The 15,000-nt window shown below is 36.1% G+C and overlaps 6 protein-coding genes, 3 non-coding genes and 1 pseudogene across 9 annotated transcripts in view; 4 read left to right on the top strand and 6 right to left on the bottom strand.

The window, feature by feature from the left end:
- The window catches only part of LOC122101729 (photosystem I P700 chlorophyll a apoprotein A1), a 2,253-nt gene extending 1,419 nt beyond the window's left edge, over nt 1–834 (bottom strand). The window contains exon 1 of the mRNA XM_042672193.1: nt 1–834. This exon is cut by the window's left edge and continues 1,419 nt beyond it. Coding sequence (XP_042528127.1) covers nt 1–834 — 834 coding nt within the window.
- Nucleotides 1–15,000, top strand: part of LOC122101726 — a 22,555-nt pseudogene that overhangs the window by 601 nt on the left and 6,954 nt on the right.
- On the bottom strand, nt 1,924–3,196 carry LOC122101740 (photosystem I assembly protein Ycf3). The gene is made up of 2 exons (XM_042672204.1): nt 3,073–3,196; nt 1,924–2,306 (listed from the first exon to the last, which is right to left on the bottom strand). The coding sequence occupies exons 1-2, from the start codon at nt 3,194–3,196 to the stop codon at nt 1,924–1,926; spliced, it is 507 nt and encodes a 168-aa protein (XP_042528138.1).
- Trnas-gga lies at nt 3,525–3,611 on the top strand. Its single transcript has one exon. It is a non-coding gene; the product is annotated as a tRNA-Ser (tRNA).
- Nucleotides 3,942–4,586, bottom strand: LOC122101739 (30S ribosomal protein S4, chloroplastic-like). Its single transcript, XM_042672203.1, has one exon. It carries the CDS (start codon nt 4,584–4,586, stop codon nt 3,942–3,944), a length of 645 nt encoding a protein of 214 aa, XP_042528137.1.
- On the bottom strand, nt 4,974–5,046 carry Trnat-ugu. The gene has a single exon. It is a non-coding gene; the product is annotated as a tRNA-Thr (tRNA).
- LOC122101737 (NAD(P)H-quinone oxidoreductase subunit J, chloroplastic-like) lies at nt 6,099–7,115 on the top strand. The gene is made up of 2 exons (XM_042672202.1): nt 6,099–6,369; nt 6,820–7,115. The coding sequence occupies exons 1-2, from the start codon at nt 6,099–6,101 to the stop codon at nt 7,113–7,115; spliced, it is 567 nt and encodes a 188-aa protein (XP_042528136.1).
- On the bottom strand, nt 7,653–7,725 carry Trnaf-gaa. The gene has a single exon. It is a non-coding gene; the product is annotated as a tRNA-Phe (tRNA).
- Nucleotides 11,024–12,520, bottom strand: LOC122101731 (ATP synthase subunit beta, chloroplastic). The gene has a single exon (XM_042672196.1). It carries the CDS (start codon nt 12,518–12,520, stop codon nt 11,024–11,026), a length of 1,497 nt encoding a protein of 498 aa, XP_042528130.1.
- On the top strand, nt 13,402–14,838 carry LOC122101733 (ribulose bisphosphate carboxylase large chain). The gene has a single exon (XM_042672198.1). The coding sequence runs from the start codon at nt 13,402–13,404 to the stop codon at nt 14,836–14,838; it is 1,437 nt and encodes a 478-aa protein (XP_042528132.1).

The raw sequence follows: 15,000 nt of genomic DNA, 5'->3' as shown, positions 1-15,000 counted from the left end.
TCCTCCGCGAAAAGTAAGAAATTCCGAATATTTTGACCAATTCAAGGTAAAAAGTGGGGTTGCTCCCTCAGCAAAACAGGGATAAAGTTGAGCCAAAAGATCCCGATTCAAGATAAATTCATGAGGAAGTGGGATCTCTTTAGGATCTACTCCAGCATTTAGAAATTGATTAATTGGTAAAGATACATGTATTTGATGCCCCGCCCAAGAAAGAGATCCAAGTCCTAGTAGTCCGGATAAATGGTGATTCAACATAGATTCTACATCTTGGAACCAAGCCAATTTTGGAGCAGCTTTGTGATAATGGAACCAACCCGCAAAAAGCATTAAGGCAGCAAAGACTAATGCACCAATTGCGGTACAATACAGCTGTAATTCACTCGTTATTCCAGATGCTCTCCAAATCTGAAAAAAACCAGAGGTTATTTGTATTCCTCGAAAACCTCCGCCCACATCACCATTCAATATTTCTTGTCCCACTATTGGCCAAACCACTTGAGCGCTAGGTCCAATGTGAGTAGGATCACTTAACCATGCTTCATAATTGGAAAAACGAGCACCGTGGAAATACATACCACTCAGCCAAAGAAAGATGATGGAGAGTTGACCAAAATGAGCACTAAAGATTTTTCGAGAAATCGCCTCCAAATCACCGGTATGGCTATCAAAATCGTGAGCATCAGCATGTAAGTTCCAGATCCAAGTGGTAGTATCCGGTCCTTTCGCTATTGTTCTTGAGAAATGACCGGGTCTGGCCCATTCCTCGAAAGAAGTTTTGATGGGATCCCTATCTACTAAAATTTTGACTTCTGATTCCGGCGAACGAATAATCATTGAGTCCTCCTCTTTCCGGACAACACATACAAAGAGACCCGCCAACAATCCAGTAATTAGTGAACCTATGGGAGATGTTTCAAATTAGTTTATTTCACTTCTATCCTATTCCCATCTATCGAGTTTCTTTAGTTATTCACTAGAACAATTATGATCTGGAGGTCGATCCAGGGCGGCAAGTGTTCGAATCTATTATGACATAGCCAATAGGCGCTCAACGGACCTTTATGCTTTTTGAATTGCTCAAAAAACCGTTTTTTTGTCCAACCGAATCTATTCGTCTTTTAATACAAAGTTCTGAAATGGGCTCGGCTCCCTTTTTTTTTTACATGGAACATCTTACTAGTATTCTTGCGCGATTCCAAATCAGGCGAGAGGGCAGTGGTCATTACGATTACTACGAGATATCCCATTATATATAAGGAATATAATAAGTATATTAAGGAATATAAGGCGAATTTATACATTTAAAAATAGGCTGCTTACTCCATTTTTTGATTCTTCTGTTTTTTGTTAATAATGACTATTTCGTTTTTGAATAATTAAGAAATCTAAAATCCGAATAATGAATTAATTAATACTAATAATAAAATGAATAAAGACTAATAATAAAGACTAAGAAGTCATAATAATATTATTAAGAATAATAATAGAAATAAAATGAATAATAATAGAATAAAATAAGAAATCAAAGGAAATCAAATAAAAAAAATAGAATAATTTTAAAATAAAATTGAATAATTCATTTAAGGTCTTTTTAATCTTTGAATAAGACAAAAGAATTTATAAGATTAAATAACTAGAAATAATAGAAATCGAGATTCTCTTGATTTTCTAGAGTCTCATGATTGATTGTTTATAGTCTCAGAATTTTCTATATTCTCAACTCTTTGTATAGGGTGTATTTCTATGAAATACCAGACGAAAAAGAACGATCTTCACTTCAAAAGGGTAGAATGAAAGTCATCAAATTTTTTGATAGGTTCTTCGCAACACAGAGAAAGGATCTTTTTTTTTTTTTTGGACTAATTGGGAAAATAGAACAAATATTCAAAACAAATAAAATACTCAAAAGAAAATGCTCTTATCCTATTCGAAACGCCTTGTGATCTTCAACCAATTTTGTGCTTCAATATAATTTCCAGGAGTAAGCGCTATAGCTTGTTTCCAATACTCGGCGGCTTGATCGAACCACGCCTCCGCAATTTCAGAATCCCCCTGGCAAATCGCTTGTTCTCCTCGGTAATGACAGATTACGGCTATATTATTAAAGGCTTGTGGTAAAAAAGGGTTTCTTTCTAGTGCTTGGAAATAATATTCCAAAGCTTTTGTATGTTCTCCATTACTTGTGTGAATAAGTCCTATATTATAGAGTATATAACTTCGATCGTAGGGATCAATTTCTAGTCGCATAGCTTCATAATAATTCTGTAAAGCTTCCGCATAATTTCCTTCGGATTGAGCAGACATCCGTTACGGTCGTAATTCTATTCAAAGAATCCCCGTTTCAAAACCGTACGTGAGATTTTCATCTCATACGGCTCCTCCCTTATGTGCATAATGGAGAATATTATATTGAATCCAAAAAAAAGCAATCAAATATTCTCATTATAAATTGAGCGGGGCTAGTGGTTTTACAAGAAATGTCTAGCCAACCTTCCTGCAAAAGCTTTTTTCTTAACAGCAAACATGGCGATACTAGATAAAAATCTAGTGTTAATTCCAACAATTTCTTTAACAATTTCTTTGTCCTCAACGTCTCTTAATTTCTCGGAATTAGTCACCTCAACAGTCTTCGATGGTTCTATGGGTATCCAAAGTACAAACGAGATGGATATTTGGTGTCCTAACCATTCTTCGGAGGCCCCATCGCAATAAATCGTAAAAATCAATAAATAAGGAAAAGGGGAACTTTCTAACAGAGATTTTCTTTTGTTGATTCCTAGTCGTAGTGCTTCTTCCTCTATGCTACCTATTGGTTTGGTACTAGTGGAGTAGGGTTAACCACCTACAATACACAACCTCACAACTCATAGGTCTAACCTTTCGCTAAATGCTAGAATCGACAATTGAAGCATCTGAGGCCACATTAGTCGGGGATACACGACAAAAGGAATTGTTTTATTTATTTAAAAACTTCACCTTCAACAAACGTAGAGTTATTTCAAATCTTTATATCCTGAGTAATGGATTTATATCATAAAACTAAAAACGGTAAATAACAAAATCAAATCACACCATCTCGGTAATAGGTAAACGCCTCTTTTTCTCCTGAAGTTGTCGGAATTATTCGTAATAAAATATCGGCTACAATTGAAAAAGTCTTATCAATAAAATTTCCAGTTATTCGGGATCTAGGCATAGATATCAATTCAATCGATTTGAAAATGGATTTCAATTAATTCTTGTGAGAAAAAGGAATCCCACAAAAAAATCATTGTAGAATACGAAATAACATTAAAACAGACTCAAAAAAAAATGCTCTCTATCCCGCCCGCAGCACTGCATCCCTGAGGGAAAAGTCTTGACTTTATTTGCTTTTAATTCATTTAAAAGTTGTTTTCTTTATTTTAGTTATATATAGTTAGTCGTTAGAATTGATTGTAATTTATAGGTATCATCGGGATAGCAACAATCGAAATAGGAAGAATTCGCGATTCAGTCGTTTTTTTGGCCATAATCATTAATTAGGAGAGATGGCCGAGTGGTTCAAGGCGTAGCATTGGAACTGCTATGTAGACTTTTGTTTACCGAGGGTTCGAATCCCTCTCTTTCCGTAACTTCATCTAATTTATCAATCTTACGGATCACAATGTAGCAAATCCTATACTATAAGAATTGGTAACTTAATTCCAAGAGTTAGGATTTTTCTTAATATAATCTAGAGTTTCTATTGCCATTGCCAATGCCATTGCCAATTTCTCCAATAGAGAAAATACTGGAAAATTGGGGCAAGGGGTGAAAATAGACCGCCCCTTCATATGATATATGAATGGTAGAAAATACCCCGGTCAAACGACTGACTATTTGGGTCCTACTTAGTTAGGCGTAAAGGGGTCAAGGTAAAGACAAATTGTCTGAGCCCTTCCTCTTCCTTCCTCTTTTAGTTAGGTTTTAGTCTGACGCGAATAATATTCTACGACTAGTAATTCCTTTATTTTTAAACCAACCGACTGAGTCTCTATTATTTGATTGACTAATCCCGTATATTCGAATCGGCGAAGAGTCAAATGGTTTGGCAAGGCCTTTTCCTTTTCCGTTTGGGAAGACGATTTTAGGGAAAACGCATTAAGATAATTTTGAACCATGCTTCTAGATTTTTGGTCATCCCTGACCGTAATAATATCCCCAGGTTTACAGCGAAAACCTGGTCTATTTACTATATGCCCATTAACGAAAATATGCCTATGGTTAACTAATTGGCGGGCTTGAGGAATAGTTGACGCCATACCCAACCTAAAAAGGATGTTATCTAAACGCATTTCAAGTAACTGTAATAAAACCTGACCTGTCTGCCCTTTGGCTTTTGCGGCGATACGCACGTAGTTACGTAATTGTCGTTCGGTAAGACCATAATGAAAACGCAATTTTTGTTTTTCTTCTAAACGAATATGATATTGGGATTTTTTGTAAAAGCTCGGTCGATATCTAATCGGTGCCCTTTGCTTCTTTATAGGGATTTTACTAGTTAGTCCCGGTAAAGACCCCAGACGACGTAGTTTTTTGTAGCGAGGACCTCGGTAACGTGACATAAAGACTCCTTTATTTGATTGAAATTTTTGAAACTTGAATGAAAATGAAATTTTCATAAACTTTAATTAAAACTGAACTAAAGGATAAATTTGAATAGTATAAATAGGTCAATATTTATCGGAGTCTAATTATATTCCAAAGAATAATGGGATGGATTGGATCCATATTTGAACTCTATTATACATAAATAATGTATATAAAAAAGATACAAAAGATTTCTTTTTCTTGCTCTTGATTTGTTCTATCGCGATTTCATTTCTCTAACTTTTATTCCGAATTGGAAGTTTCTAGAATAATTGTGGATCTTTGAAACAGCCGAAAGAAATTTTTTCAATGTTCGTTTTTCAAAAAGACCAATCGTGGAAAAAATCAAACAAAGCGGCAAAAGCCAGCTATCGGAGTCGAACCGATGACCGTCGCATTACAAATGCGATGCTCTAACCTCTGAGCTAAGCGGGCTTACCTAATCGAAATTGTACATGCATAGGAATTTAATGAACTATTCGAATCGTAGCTATTAACTTTTTCTTCTTAGTTATTCATAATTAATATGATTTAGAGAACAACAAAAAAAAGTTCGTATTTGTCGAACAGCAATAGAGATTAATAGTATAGAGAATGGCTAGCAAAAAGAAAGTGAGGAAAATGGAATGGAAAAATTAGAATTGATCAATCTTGAAAAAAGACATAGAAAACAACCAAAAAAAACTAAGTCTTTCCATCCAAAACCATCCAAAAAAGTTTGTTTTAACTAAACAATTATGAATGAGTTGGCAATGAATTCGAATTCAAACCGATGACTCTTGCATCTTTTCTACATTCATAGAAGTACACCTATGTTTATAATTTACGAATATGATAGTTTCTGGGCATTTTTAATAATATCAAGTGTTATTCCTAGTTTAGCATTTCTAATTTCCGGAGTTTTGTCCCCGATTAACAAAGGGCCAGAGAAACTTTCGAGTTATGAATCGGGTATAGAACCGCTGGGCGATGCTTGGTTACAATTTAGAATCCGTTATTATATCTTTGCTCTTGTTTTTGTTGTTTTTGATGTTGAAGCGGTTTTTCTTTATCCGTGGGCACTGAGTTTCGATATATTGGGGTTATCCGTATTTATAGAAGCTTTCATTTTCGTTTTTATCCTAATTCTTGGTTTAGTTTATGCGTGGCGAAAGGGGGCATTAGAATGGTCTTAGACCTTGAATATTCTCGACAATAATCTCATTTTGCAAAAAAAAACAAACAGTGAGCTAGTTATGAATTCCATCGAGTTTTCCTTCCTTGATCGGACAACCCAACCCTCCGTTATTTCAACTACATCAAATGATCTTTCAAATTGGTCAAGACTCTCCAGTTTATGGCCACTTCTCTATGGTACCAGTTGTTGCTTCATTGAATTTGCTGCATTAATAGGTTCACGATTCGACTTTGATCGTTATGGACTAGTCCCAAGATCTAGCCCTAGACAGGCAGACCTTATTTTAACCGCCGGCACAATAACCATGAAAATGGCTCCTTCTTTAGTGAGATTATATGAACAAATGCCTGAACCGAAATATGTTATTGCTATGGGAGCCTGTACAATTACAGGGGGGATGTTCAGTACCGATTCGTATAGTACGGTTCGAGGAGTTGATAAGTTAATTCCTGTAGATGTCTATTTGCCCGGTTGTCCACCAAAACCAGAGGCGGTTATAGATGCTATAACAAAACTTCGTAAAAAACTCGCTCGAGAAATTTATGAAGATCGAATTAAGTCTCAACAGGGGAAGCGGTCTTTTATTACCAATCACAAGTTTCAGATTTGTGGGTGGACTACTCATACTGGAAATTATGATCAAGGATTACTCTATCAATCGTCCTCTATTTCAAAAAAATTCCCTGAAACATTGTTAAAATATAACAATTCAGTCTCGTCCTACGAATTTATAAATTAGAGAAAAGATTCTTTGGCACAGAAGAACAAAAGACAAATGAATCTTCAGAAATTTGATTGGAAATGGTAAAGACTTATACAAAAAAAAATGAGTGAGGGAGAGCGAAAAAAGATGAAAGGTCCTTTGTCTGCTTGGCTGGTCAAACATGGGCTAGTTCATAGATCTTTGGGTTTTGATTACCAAGGAATAGAGACTTTACAGATAAAGCCCGAGGATTGGCATTCCATTGCTGTGATTTTATATGTATATGGTTACAATTATTTGCGTTCCCTATGTGCCTATGATGTAGCGCCGGGCGGAATGTTAACTAGTGTATATCATCTTACGCGAATAGACTATGGGATAGATCAACCCGAAGAAGTCTGTATAAAAGTATTTGCCCCAAGGACGAATCCTAGAATTCCGTCTGTTTTCAGGGTTTGGAAAAGTGTGGATTTTCAAGAAAGGGAATCTTATGATATGTTGGGAATAACTTATGAGAATCATCCACGCCAAAAGCGTATCTTAATGCCAGAAAGTTGGATAGGGTGGCCCTTACGTAAGGATTATATTGCTCCCAAATTTTTTGAAATACAAGATGCTCATTAACTAAATATAGAATAAGAAACGAATCTTCAGTACTATAACTCCCGATAATAGTCACGGAATCTTTTGGCCTTTTTTTTCTTAGAAAAAAAGAGAGTCAGTGAAGTATTCGTCGTATTCTTCTTGCTTTGTAGAAACTACATAAAAAAAGACAATGCAATTCTGGATTCGTTGGATTATCAAACTTTTCAAGATTTTTATTTCGGACTGGCCTTTAGTTCGGACTGGTCGAGCTACTAGGATGAACTAAATGGGTTATGTATCAGGAACTTTATATTGCGCATCCAAGTGCACTTGGATGCGCAATATAAAAAAAAGCAAAAATAAGCGGGAATGAAAACATAGAATAGTAAAGAACCCCCCAAAAAAATAGGAGCATATTCTATTTCTACTCTAGATGAATAGGAAACGAGTCGTGGCTATTCCTATCTTTCAACTGCTCGAGACTAGACTCGATTTTAACCAATAACCCCAATAACCAATAAATAAAATGAACCTGTAGAATAAAATAAATACATATTTATACACAAATCAAGCATGCGCCGAGAACCAGATTTGAACTGGCGACACGAGGATTTTCAGTCCTCTGCTCTACCGGCTGAGCTATCCCGACCATTTTCAAGGGGTCGTCTTTCTCACTTTCATTAAAAAAAAAAAATGACTTGGATCGATGTCAATAAAAAAAAAAGAAAAAGGAAGCCTGGATACGTTTGTGAAACAATCGAATCAATGAAAAAGATAATGAATATTCAAGCGTTAACGAAAAGAAAGAATCAGATCAAAAAAAAAGGCGAGGAGACTGGGGATAGAGGGACTTGAACCCTCACGATTTATAAAGTCGACGGATTTTCCTCTTACTATAAATTTCCTTTATGTCGATATTGACATGTAGACTGGGACTCTATCTTTATTCTCGTGCAATTTATCAGTTATTTATCAGACCAGACTGTAATCTTTTGATATAGTATGTTAATACGTAGATTAACATTTGTCACATATATGTATAGTTTATCCTTTTTACTAATCGCAAGCCACTTCATTTTTTAGAACAGCTTCCATTGAGTCTCTGCACCTATCCTTTTTTTTTTCTGTTTATGAATCTTTCTTTGTTTTCGGAAAGCCGGATTTGGCTCAGGATTACCCATTTTTGATTCCTGGGTTTCTCTGAATTTGAAAGTTATCACTTGCTAAGTTTCCATACCAAGGCTCAATCCAATTAAGTCCGTAGCGTCTACCAATTTCGCCATATCCCCCTCCCCCTTGTTTTGAGATTCAAATTTTTTTCTAATTATTAATTAGAATTCTACCATTTTTTATTTTGTTCATTTTTATTCTAAATTTTATTCTAAATTAAGTATGGAATGAATTCAAGATTAAGTATGGAATGAATTCAATATCGATTTCTATAACAGCGTTTCCTCTTATTTTCTTTGATTTCTTGTCTATCTTTTTTTATTTTATTGCTACGCTACCCGAGACTTATAGTTGGGTCTAATCAGAAAGGATTCTATCGTTTTTGTATCTGCAATTCAAGATAACTGTATATATACCTGAGATATTTTATCTCATATATCATATGCCTCTCTTTCGATGATTTGTCTCATGCAATTTTGCATCCTCGAATGAGCTTTTTTTTACCTCCCACTTCACTTCGAATTCTCTCTAAAAAAAGAAAAAAAAAATAGAAATTTCGTTTTTTTTTGTTTTTCGAAATTCCATTCTATAATATTATCCAGATAGCATTACTCGATAGAATTAATAGTAATTAATAGTAAAGTACTAGTCTATTGAATTAAGATAAATCTATTGAATTAAGATAAATTCAATTTCTATGATTAATAGAATCAAAACGAATAGGCAAAAAATTATCAAATTTAGGAATTTTCAGAAACTAGGAAATAGGAGCTTATTTTGATAAAATACGAGAAGAAAAAACTCCTTTCTTTTGTATTTTAAAAAAGTAAGCTATACCAACCAAAGCCAAAGGAAAGAAGTATCACTGAATTTGTGATTGCAGATAGGAAAGTACGAAAATTCATATGGAATTGAACCCGAAAGAGTACTGAAATTTTATTTTGTTTAACCAAGATTGGTTAAAAAATACCGACAGGATCCAATTCACTGAACGTTTTTTTGTTTCATCTTTAGGCTCTGATCCGGTCTTGTGAACAAACTTATGACAATGCTTTTCTTTTGATGACCCAAACAACTGCAATCGGCCAGTTACAACCAACAAAGAATAAGAAGAGATGAAAATTCTATAATTCTTTATTAGGATTGACTTTAGGGCTATACGGACTCGAACCGTAGACCTTCTCGGTAAAACAGATCAAACTGATGATTATCAAAATGATTCGAACTATTTCAAAGACCCAACATGCATTTTTTTTGCATTGGGCTCCTTCAGTAACTAATAGAAATACTAAGTTAGTCTACCATAATTCTCTTACTAGAAAGAGAAGAAAATAGCTCCATGTGCTCGGATTTTTTTTTAGATTCTAATCCCCAAGCACTACCAAAGTCTTTCAAAGAAGGGCTCTCCTGACGTAGGTCTGCTTTTGGTTTAGATCAACTTAAGTTAAATGGAATCTCCATCGACGCCCTGGTTTGGCTTAAAGAAAAAAATCTGAACTTCATACACCTTAAAATTCAGATGATAGGACGAAAAGAGAATTTTTTGAGGTCCTTGTCTTTTACCCTCCTCCAGCATTGAATAGAATGGTTCTTCACCTTATCAAGATCGTAAATAAATCAATAAAGGTTTTCTATTAAAGGCCGAAAAGGCACTAAAATGAGACCGAATCCTTTCCTTTGTCAGGCTATTGTTCTCTTGTTTGTTCTCTAAACTGGAGTTAGACATTGATTTCTCAATAAGTCTTTTGATTCCATGATATACTCATCTGAAAAAGCATTGGCGCACGTGTAAACGAGTTGCTCTACCTAACTGAGCTATAGCCCTTTGTGTTTGTTGTTGGTAATATATATTTTATCACGTCGAAAATGGATTGTCAAGATAACTAGTAGATGATATTGGATTCAACATACTTTTTCTTTGGTCTCTCTTGCTTGGTATTGCTTATAAATTAGATTCCATTTATAATTGAGCGATAAGAGGAGTTCCATTTCTTTCTCTTTGTGATGATAAAGGACCTACTTAACTCAGTGGTTAGAGTATTGCTTTCATACGGCGGGAGTCATTGGTTCAAATCCAATAGTAGGTATAAGGTATTAGATATCAGATAGGAGATAATCTCCTCATCCGGTTTTCTACCGACTTTCTTTTATTTATTTTTTTATTTATTTTTATCCTTTCGATCGATTGATTTTTTTGATTGCATTTTTATTGAAAAAGTTTCATTGTACTCGAATCGGATTTCACTTAGACTTGGAGTCAATTGGCAAAAACTAAGTTTATACATCCTATGGCCGAAATAACTATAATGCATCAAAAGAACTTCTGTTTGTTTATATATACAGAAGTTCGTTTGGTTATTCTTGGTCCACAAAAATGAGTTACGAAATAACATTGATAGCTTCTACCCGTGCCTTAGCCCGTTTGACAGCTAGATTTGCCTCAATTATTTGTCTCTTCCCTTCTGCTTTTTTCAAGTTAGCTTCTGCTAGTTCAAAAGTTTGCTGAGCTTCTTGTGGATCAATGTCACTACCCTTCTCAGCATCATGTACGAAAATAGTGATTTTATTATTGCCTATTCTAGCACCACCACCCATCAGAGCCATCGTTACCCATTGGTCGTTAAGGCGGATTTTCAAAATCCCTATCTCGACCGTTGTAGCAATAAGCGCATGATTGGGTAATACGCCAATTTGTCCACTATTAGTTGATAAAATGATTTCTTCGACTTTTGAATCCCAAACAATTCGATTCGGTGTCAGTACACAAAGATTAAAGGTCATTTCTTCAAGTTGTTTTCCATTTCTAAGTTCGTAGCCTTCGCGGTAGCTTCATCAATGTTACCTACTAAATAAAAGGCTTGTTCGGGAAGACTATCCAATTCTCCGGCAAGGATTAATTGAAACCCTCTAATCGTCTCTGCGAGAGCGACATATTTCCCCGGGGAACCTGTAAATATTTCTGCTACGAAAAAGGGTTGTGATAAGAAACGCTCTATTTTTCTTGCTCTTGCTACAGTTAATCGATCTTCTTCGGATAATTCGTCCAATCCAAGAATAGATATAATGTCCTGAAGTTCTTTGTAACGTTGTAAAGTTTCCTTAACTGTTTGCGCAGTTTTATAATGTGCGTCGCTAACGATTTTAGGTTGGAGCATAGTTGACGTTGAATCTAAAGGATCAACTGCGGGATAGATACCTTTAGCGGCTAATCCTCTTGATAGTACTGTAGTAGCATCTAAATGTGCAAATGTCGTGGCAGGAGCGGGGTCCGTCAAATCATCTGCAGGTACATAAACTGCTTGAATAGAAGTTATGGCCCCCTCTTTTGTGGAAGTAATTCTTTCTTGTAAAGAACCCATTTCAGTACTGAGGGTGGGTTGATAACCCACAGCGGAAGGCATTCTGCCCAATAAGGCGGATACCTCGGATCCTGCTTGGACAAAACGGAAGATATTGTCGATAAATAGAAGCACGTCTTGTTTATTAACATCTCGGAAATATTCCGCCATAGTTAGCGCAGTCAAACCAACTCTCATACGAGCTCCTGGTGGTTCATTCATCTGCCCATAGACTAGAGCTACTTTTGATTGTGCAATATTTTCTTTATTAATGACTCCAGAGTCCCTCATTTCCTTATAAAGATCATTTCCTTCACGAGTACGTTCACCGACTCCTCCAAATACGGATACCCCCCCGTGGGCTTTTGCAATGTTGTTGATTAATTCCATAATTAGAACTGTTTTACCTACTCCAGCCCCCCCGAAGAGTCCAATTTTACCTCCCCTGCGATAAGGGGCTAAAAGATCTACTACTTTAATTCCTGTTTCAAAAATAGATAATCTTGTATCTAACTGTATAAACGCGGGTGGGGATCTATGAATAGGGGATGTTGTACGAGTATCTACAAGGCCTAAATTATCAATAGGTTCTCCAAGGACGTTGAAAATTCGTCCGAGAGTCGCCCCACCGACTGGAACACTTAGAGGACCTCCCGTGTCAATCACCTCCATTCCCCTCCTTAGACCCTCTGTAGCACTCATAGCTACAGCTCGAACTCGATTATTTCCTAATAATTGTTGGACTTCACAAGTCACATGAATTTCTTGACCGAAAGTATCTCGACCCTTAACTACCAGAGCGTTGTAAATATTCGGCATCTTGCGAGGGGGAAAGGTTATGTCTAGAACGGGTCCAATTATTTGAGTGATATGTCCCAGTTTCTTTTTTTCAAGCGCAGAAACTCCAAGACTAGAACTAGAAGGATTGATTTGCATAATAGAATTAATGTAAAAATAACATAACTATGTCGAATTCCTTTTTCTAAGATTAATATTTTGAGTCCAAAAAAAATGTTCTATATCAAGTTTATCAATTAATTCAAACTGGGGGTTAGCATTTGATTCCGTTGTTATCATTCACCGCCTTGAATTGAAGGCATTTGTTTCCTTCATTTTTCTTTTCCATTTCCTTGATTGCAGTTTTTAGTTAACTAATAATAGAAATAACAAGTCAATGAATATAGCAAAAGGATTCAGGACATTTTTCATTTCTTTCGTATTATATCGAAGATTCTCCTCCGTATTCTTTATTGAATGCGAATCGGAAGGCTATTTTAAATTCATTATTGCTATCTCAGCTATGGACTCCGCTATAGAACCTTTATTTCGTATTTAAGCATATTGAGTTATCCTTATCTATTATTCATTTTTTATACATCTCTTTTTTCTTTTGTAGAGTCTTATTTATTTTGCATCAACCCATTCTTCAGATATACATTTTTTAGAAAACCAATTCTTCAGAGTTTTACATCTAAGATTTGCATATACAACATATATCGTTGTCAAGAGAAATTTTCTTCTTATTATTCTTTATAGCTTCTAGATTTCGATGCAAAAAAGTTAAGCATTAACTAGTTGAAAAAGACGAATTGGGTTGCGCCATATAGAAGACCGAGTATACAATAATGATGTATTTGGTGAATCAAATACTCAAATACTATGGTCTAATAACTAAATTATGATTAGTTGATACTATTTATTGATAACTTTTTGAAAGATGGATTCCCGCGAAAGGTTTTGTTATTAACTCCTAATTCATGTCGAGTAGACCGTGGTCCTGTGAGAATTCTTAATTCGTGAATTGTAGGGAGGGACTTATGTCACAACAAACAGAGACTAAAGCAAGTGTTGGATTCAAGGCCGGTGTTAAAGAGTATAAATTGACTTATTATACTCCTGACTATGAAACTAAAGATACTGATATCTTGGCAGCATTTCGAGTAACTCCTCAACCTGGCGTTCCACCGGAGGAAGCAGGAGCAGCGGTAGCTGCGGAATCTTCTACTGGTACCTGGACAACTGTTTGGACAGATGGACTGACCAGTCTTGATCGTTATAAAGGACGATGCTACCACATTGAGCCTGTTCCTGGAGAGGAAAATCAATATATTGCTTATGTAGCTTACCCCTTAGACCTTTTTGAGGAAGGTTCTGTTACTAACATGTTTACTTCCATTGTAGGTAATGTATTTGGATTCAAAGCCCTGCGTGCTCTCCGGTTAGAGGATTTGCGAATCCCTCCTGCTTATACTAAAACTTTCCAAGGTCCGCCCCACGGCATCCAAGTTGAAAGAGATAAATTAAACAAGTATGGCCGTCCCCTATTAGGTTGTACAATTAAACCTAAATTGGGGTTATCCGCTAAGAATTACGGTAGAGCAGTTTATGAATGTCTGCGCGGTGGGCTTGATTTTACCAAAGATGATGAGAACGTGAACTCCCAACCATTTATGCGATGGAGGGATCGATTCTTATTTTGTGCCGAAGCCATTTACAAAGCACAGGCTGAAACAGGTGAAATCAAAGGTCATTATTTGAATGCAACTGCGGGTACATGCGAAGAAATGATGAAAAGGGCTGTATTTGCCAGAGAATTAGGAGTTCCTATCGTAATGCATGACTACTTAACAGGGGGATTCACTGCAAATACTAGCTTGGCTCATTATTGTCGAGATAATGGGTTACTTCTTCACATCCACCGCGCAATGCATGCAGTTATTGATAGACAAAAGAATCATGGTATACACTTTCGTGTACTAGCTAAAGCTTTACGTATGTCTGGTGGGGATCATATTCACTCTGGGACCGTAGTAGGTAAACTTGAGGGGGAACGAGAGATTACTTTAGGTTTTGTTGATTTACTGCGTGATGATTTTGTTGAAAAAGATCGAAGCCGCGGTATTTATTTCACTCAAGATTGGGTCTCTCTACCAGGTGTTCTGCCTGTGGCTTCCGGGGGTATTCACGTTTGGCATATGCCTGCTCTGACCGAAATCTTTGGAGATGATTCCGTACTACAATTCGGTGGAGGAACTTTAGGACATCCTTGGGGAAATGCACCTGGTGCTGTAGCTAATCGCGTTGCTCTAGAAGCATGTGTACAAGCTCGTAATGAGGGACGTGATCTTGCTCGTGAGGGTAATGAAATTATTCGTGCGGCTGCCAAATGGAGTCCGGAATTAGCGGCTGCTTGCGAAGTATGGAAGGAAATCAAATTTGAATTTGAAGCAATGGATACCTTGGATAAAGCGTAATTCATAAATTCCCCCTTCCTCTATTAATTGAATTCGAATGAAACTCGGCCCAATCTTTTACTAAAAGGATTGAGCCGAATATAAAAAAAGGATTGAGCCGAATATAAAAAAGATTAATCAAAAGATACTCCTCTAGTTGATTTTGAATCGATTTATACTTAG

The sequence above is a fragment of the Dipodomys spectabilis genome, unplaced genomic scaffold, assembly GCF_019054845.1.
Source record: "Dipodomys spectabilis isolate Male_0828 unplaced genomic scaffold, ASM1905484v1 ptg000680c, whole genome shotgun sequence".
Lineage (NCBI taxonomy): Eukaryota > Metazoa > Chordata > Mammalia > Rodentia > Heteromyidae > Dipodomys > Dipodomys spectabilis.
The sequence above is the reverse complement of the archived record's forward strand: the minus strand, read 5'-3'. Positions and strand labels throughout refer to the sequence as shown.

What these genes read in the sequence shown, in the direction of transcription:
- LOC122101740 (XM_042672204.1), bottom strand. Translation starts at nt 3,196, where the DNA reads ATGCCTAGATCCCGAATAACTGGAAATTTTATTGATAAGACTTTTTCA. An exon ending in GTTTACCTATTACCGAGATG is followed by an intron (nt 2,307 to 3,072) that starts GTGTGATTTGAT and finishes TACGACCGTAAC; the next exon opens with GGATGTCTGCTCAATCCGAA.
- LOC122101739 (XM_042672203.1), bottom strand. Translation starts at nt 4,586, where the DNA reads ATGTCACGTTACCGAGGTCCTCGCTACAAAAAACTACGTCGTCTGGGG.
- LOC122101737 (XM_042672202.1), top strand. Translation starts at nt 6,099, where the DNA reads ATGGCTCCTTCTTTAGTGAGATTATATGAACAAATGCCTGAACCGAAA. An exon ending in TCAACAGGGGAAGCGGTCTT is followed by an intron (nt 6,370 to 6,819) that starts TTATTACCAATC and finishes ATGATGTAGCGC; the next exon opens with CGGGCGGAATGTTAACTAGT.
- LOC122101731 (XM_042672196.1), bottom strand. Translation starts at nt 12,520, where the DNA reads ATGCAAATCAATCCTTCTAGTTCTAGTCTTGGAGTTTCTGCGCTTGAA.
- LOC122101733 (XM_042672198.1), top strand. Translation starts at nt 13,402, where the DNA reads ATGTCACAACAAACAGAGACTAAAGCAAGTGTTGGATTCAAGGCCGGT.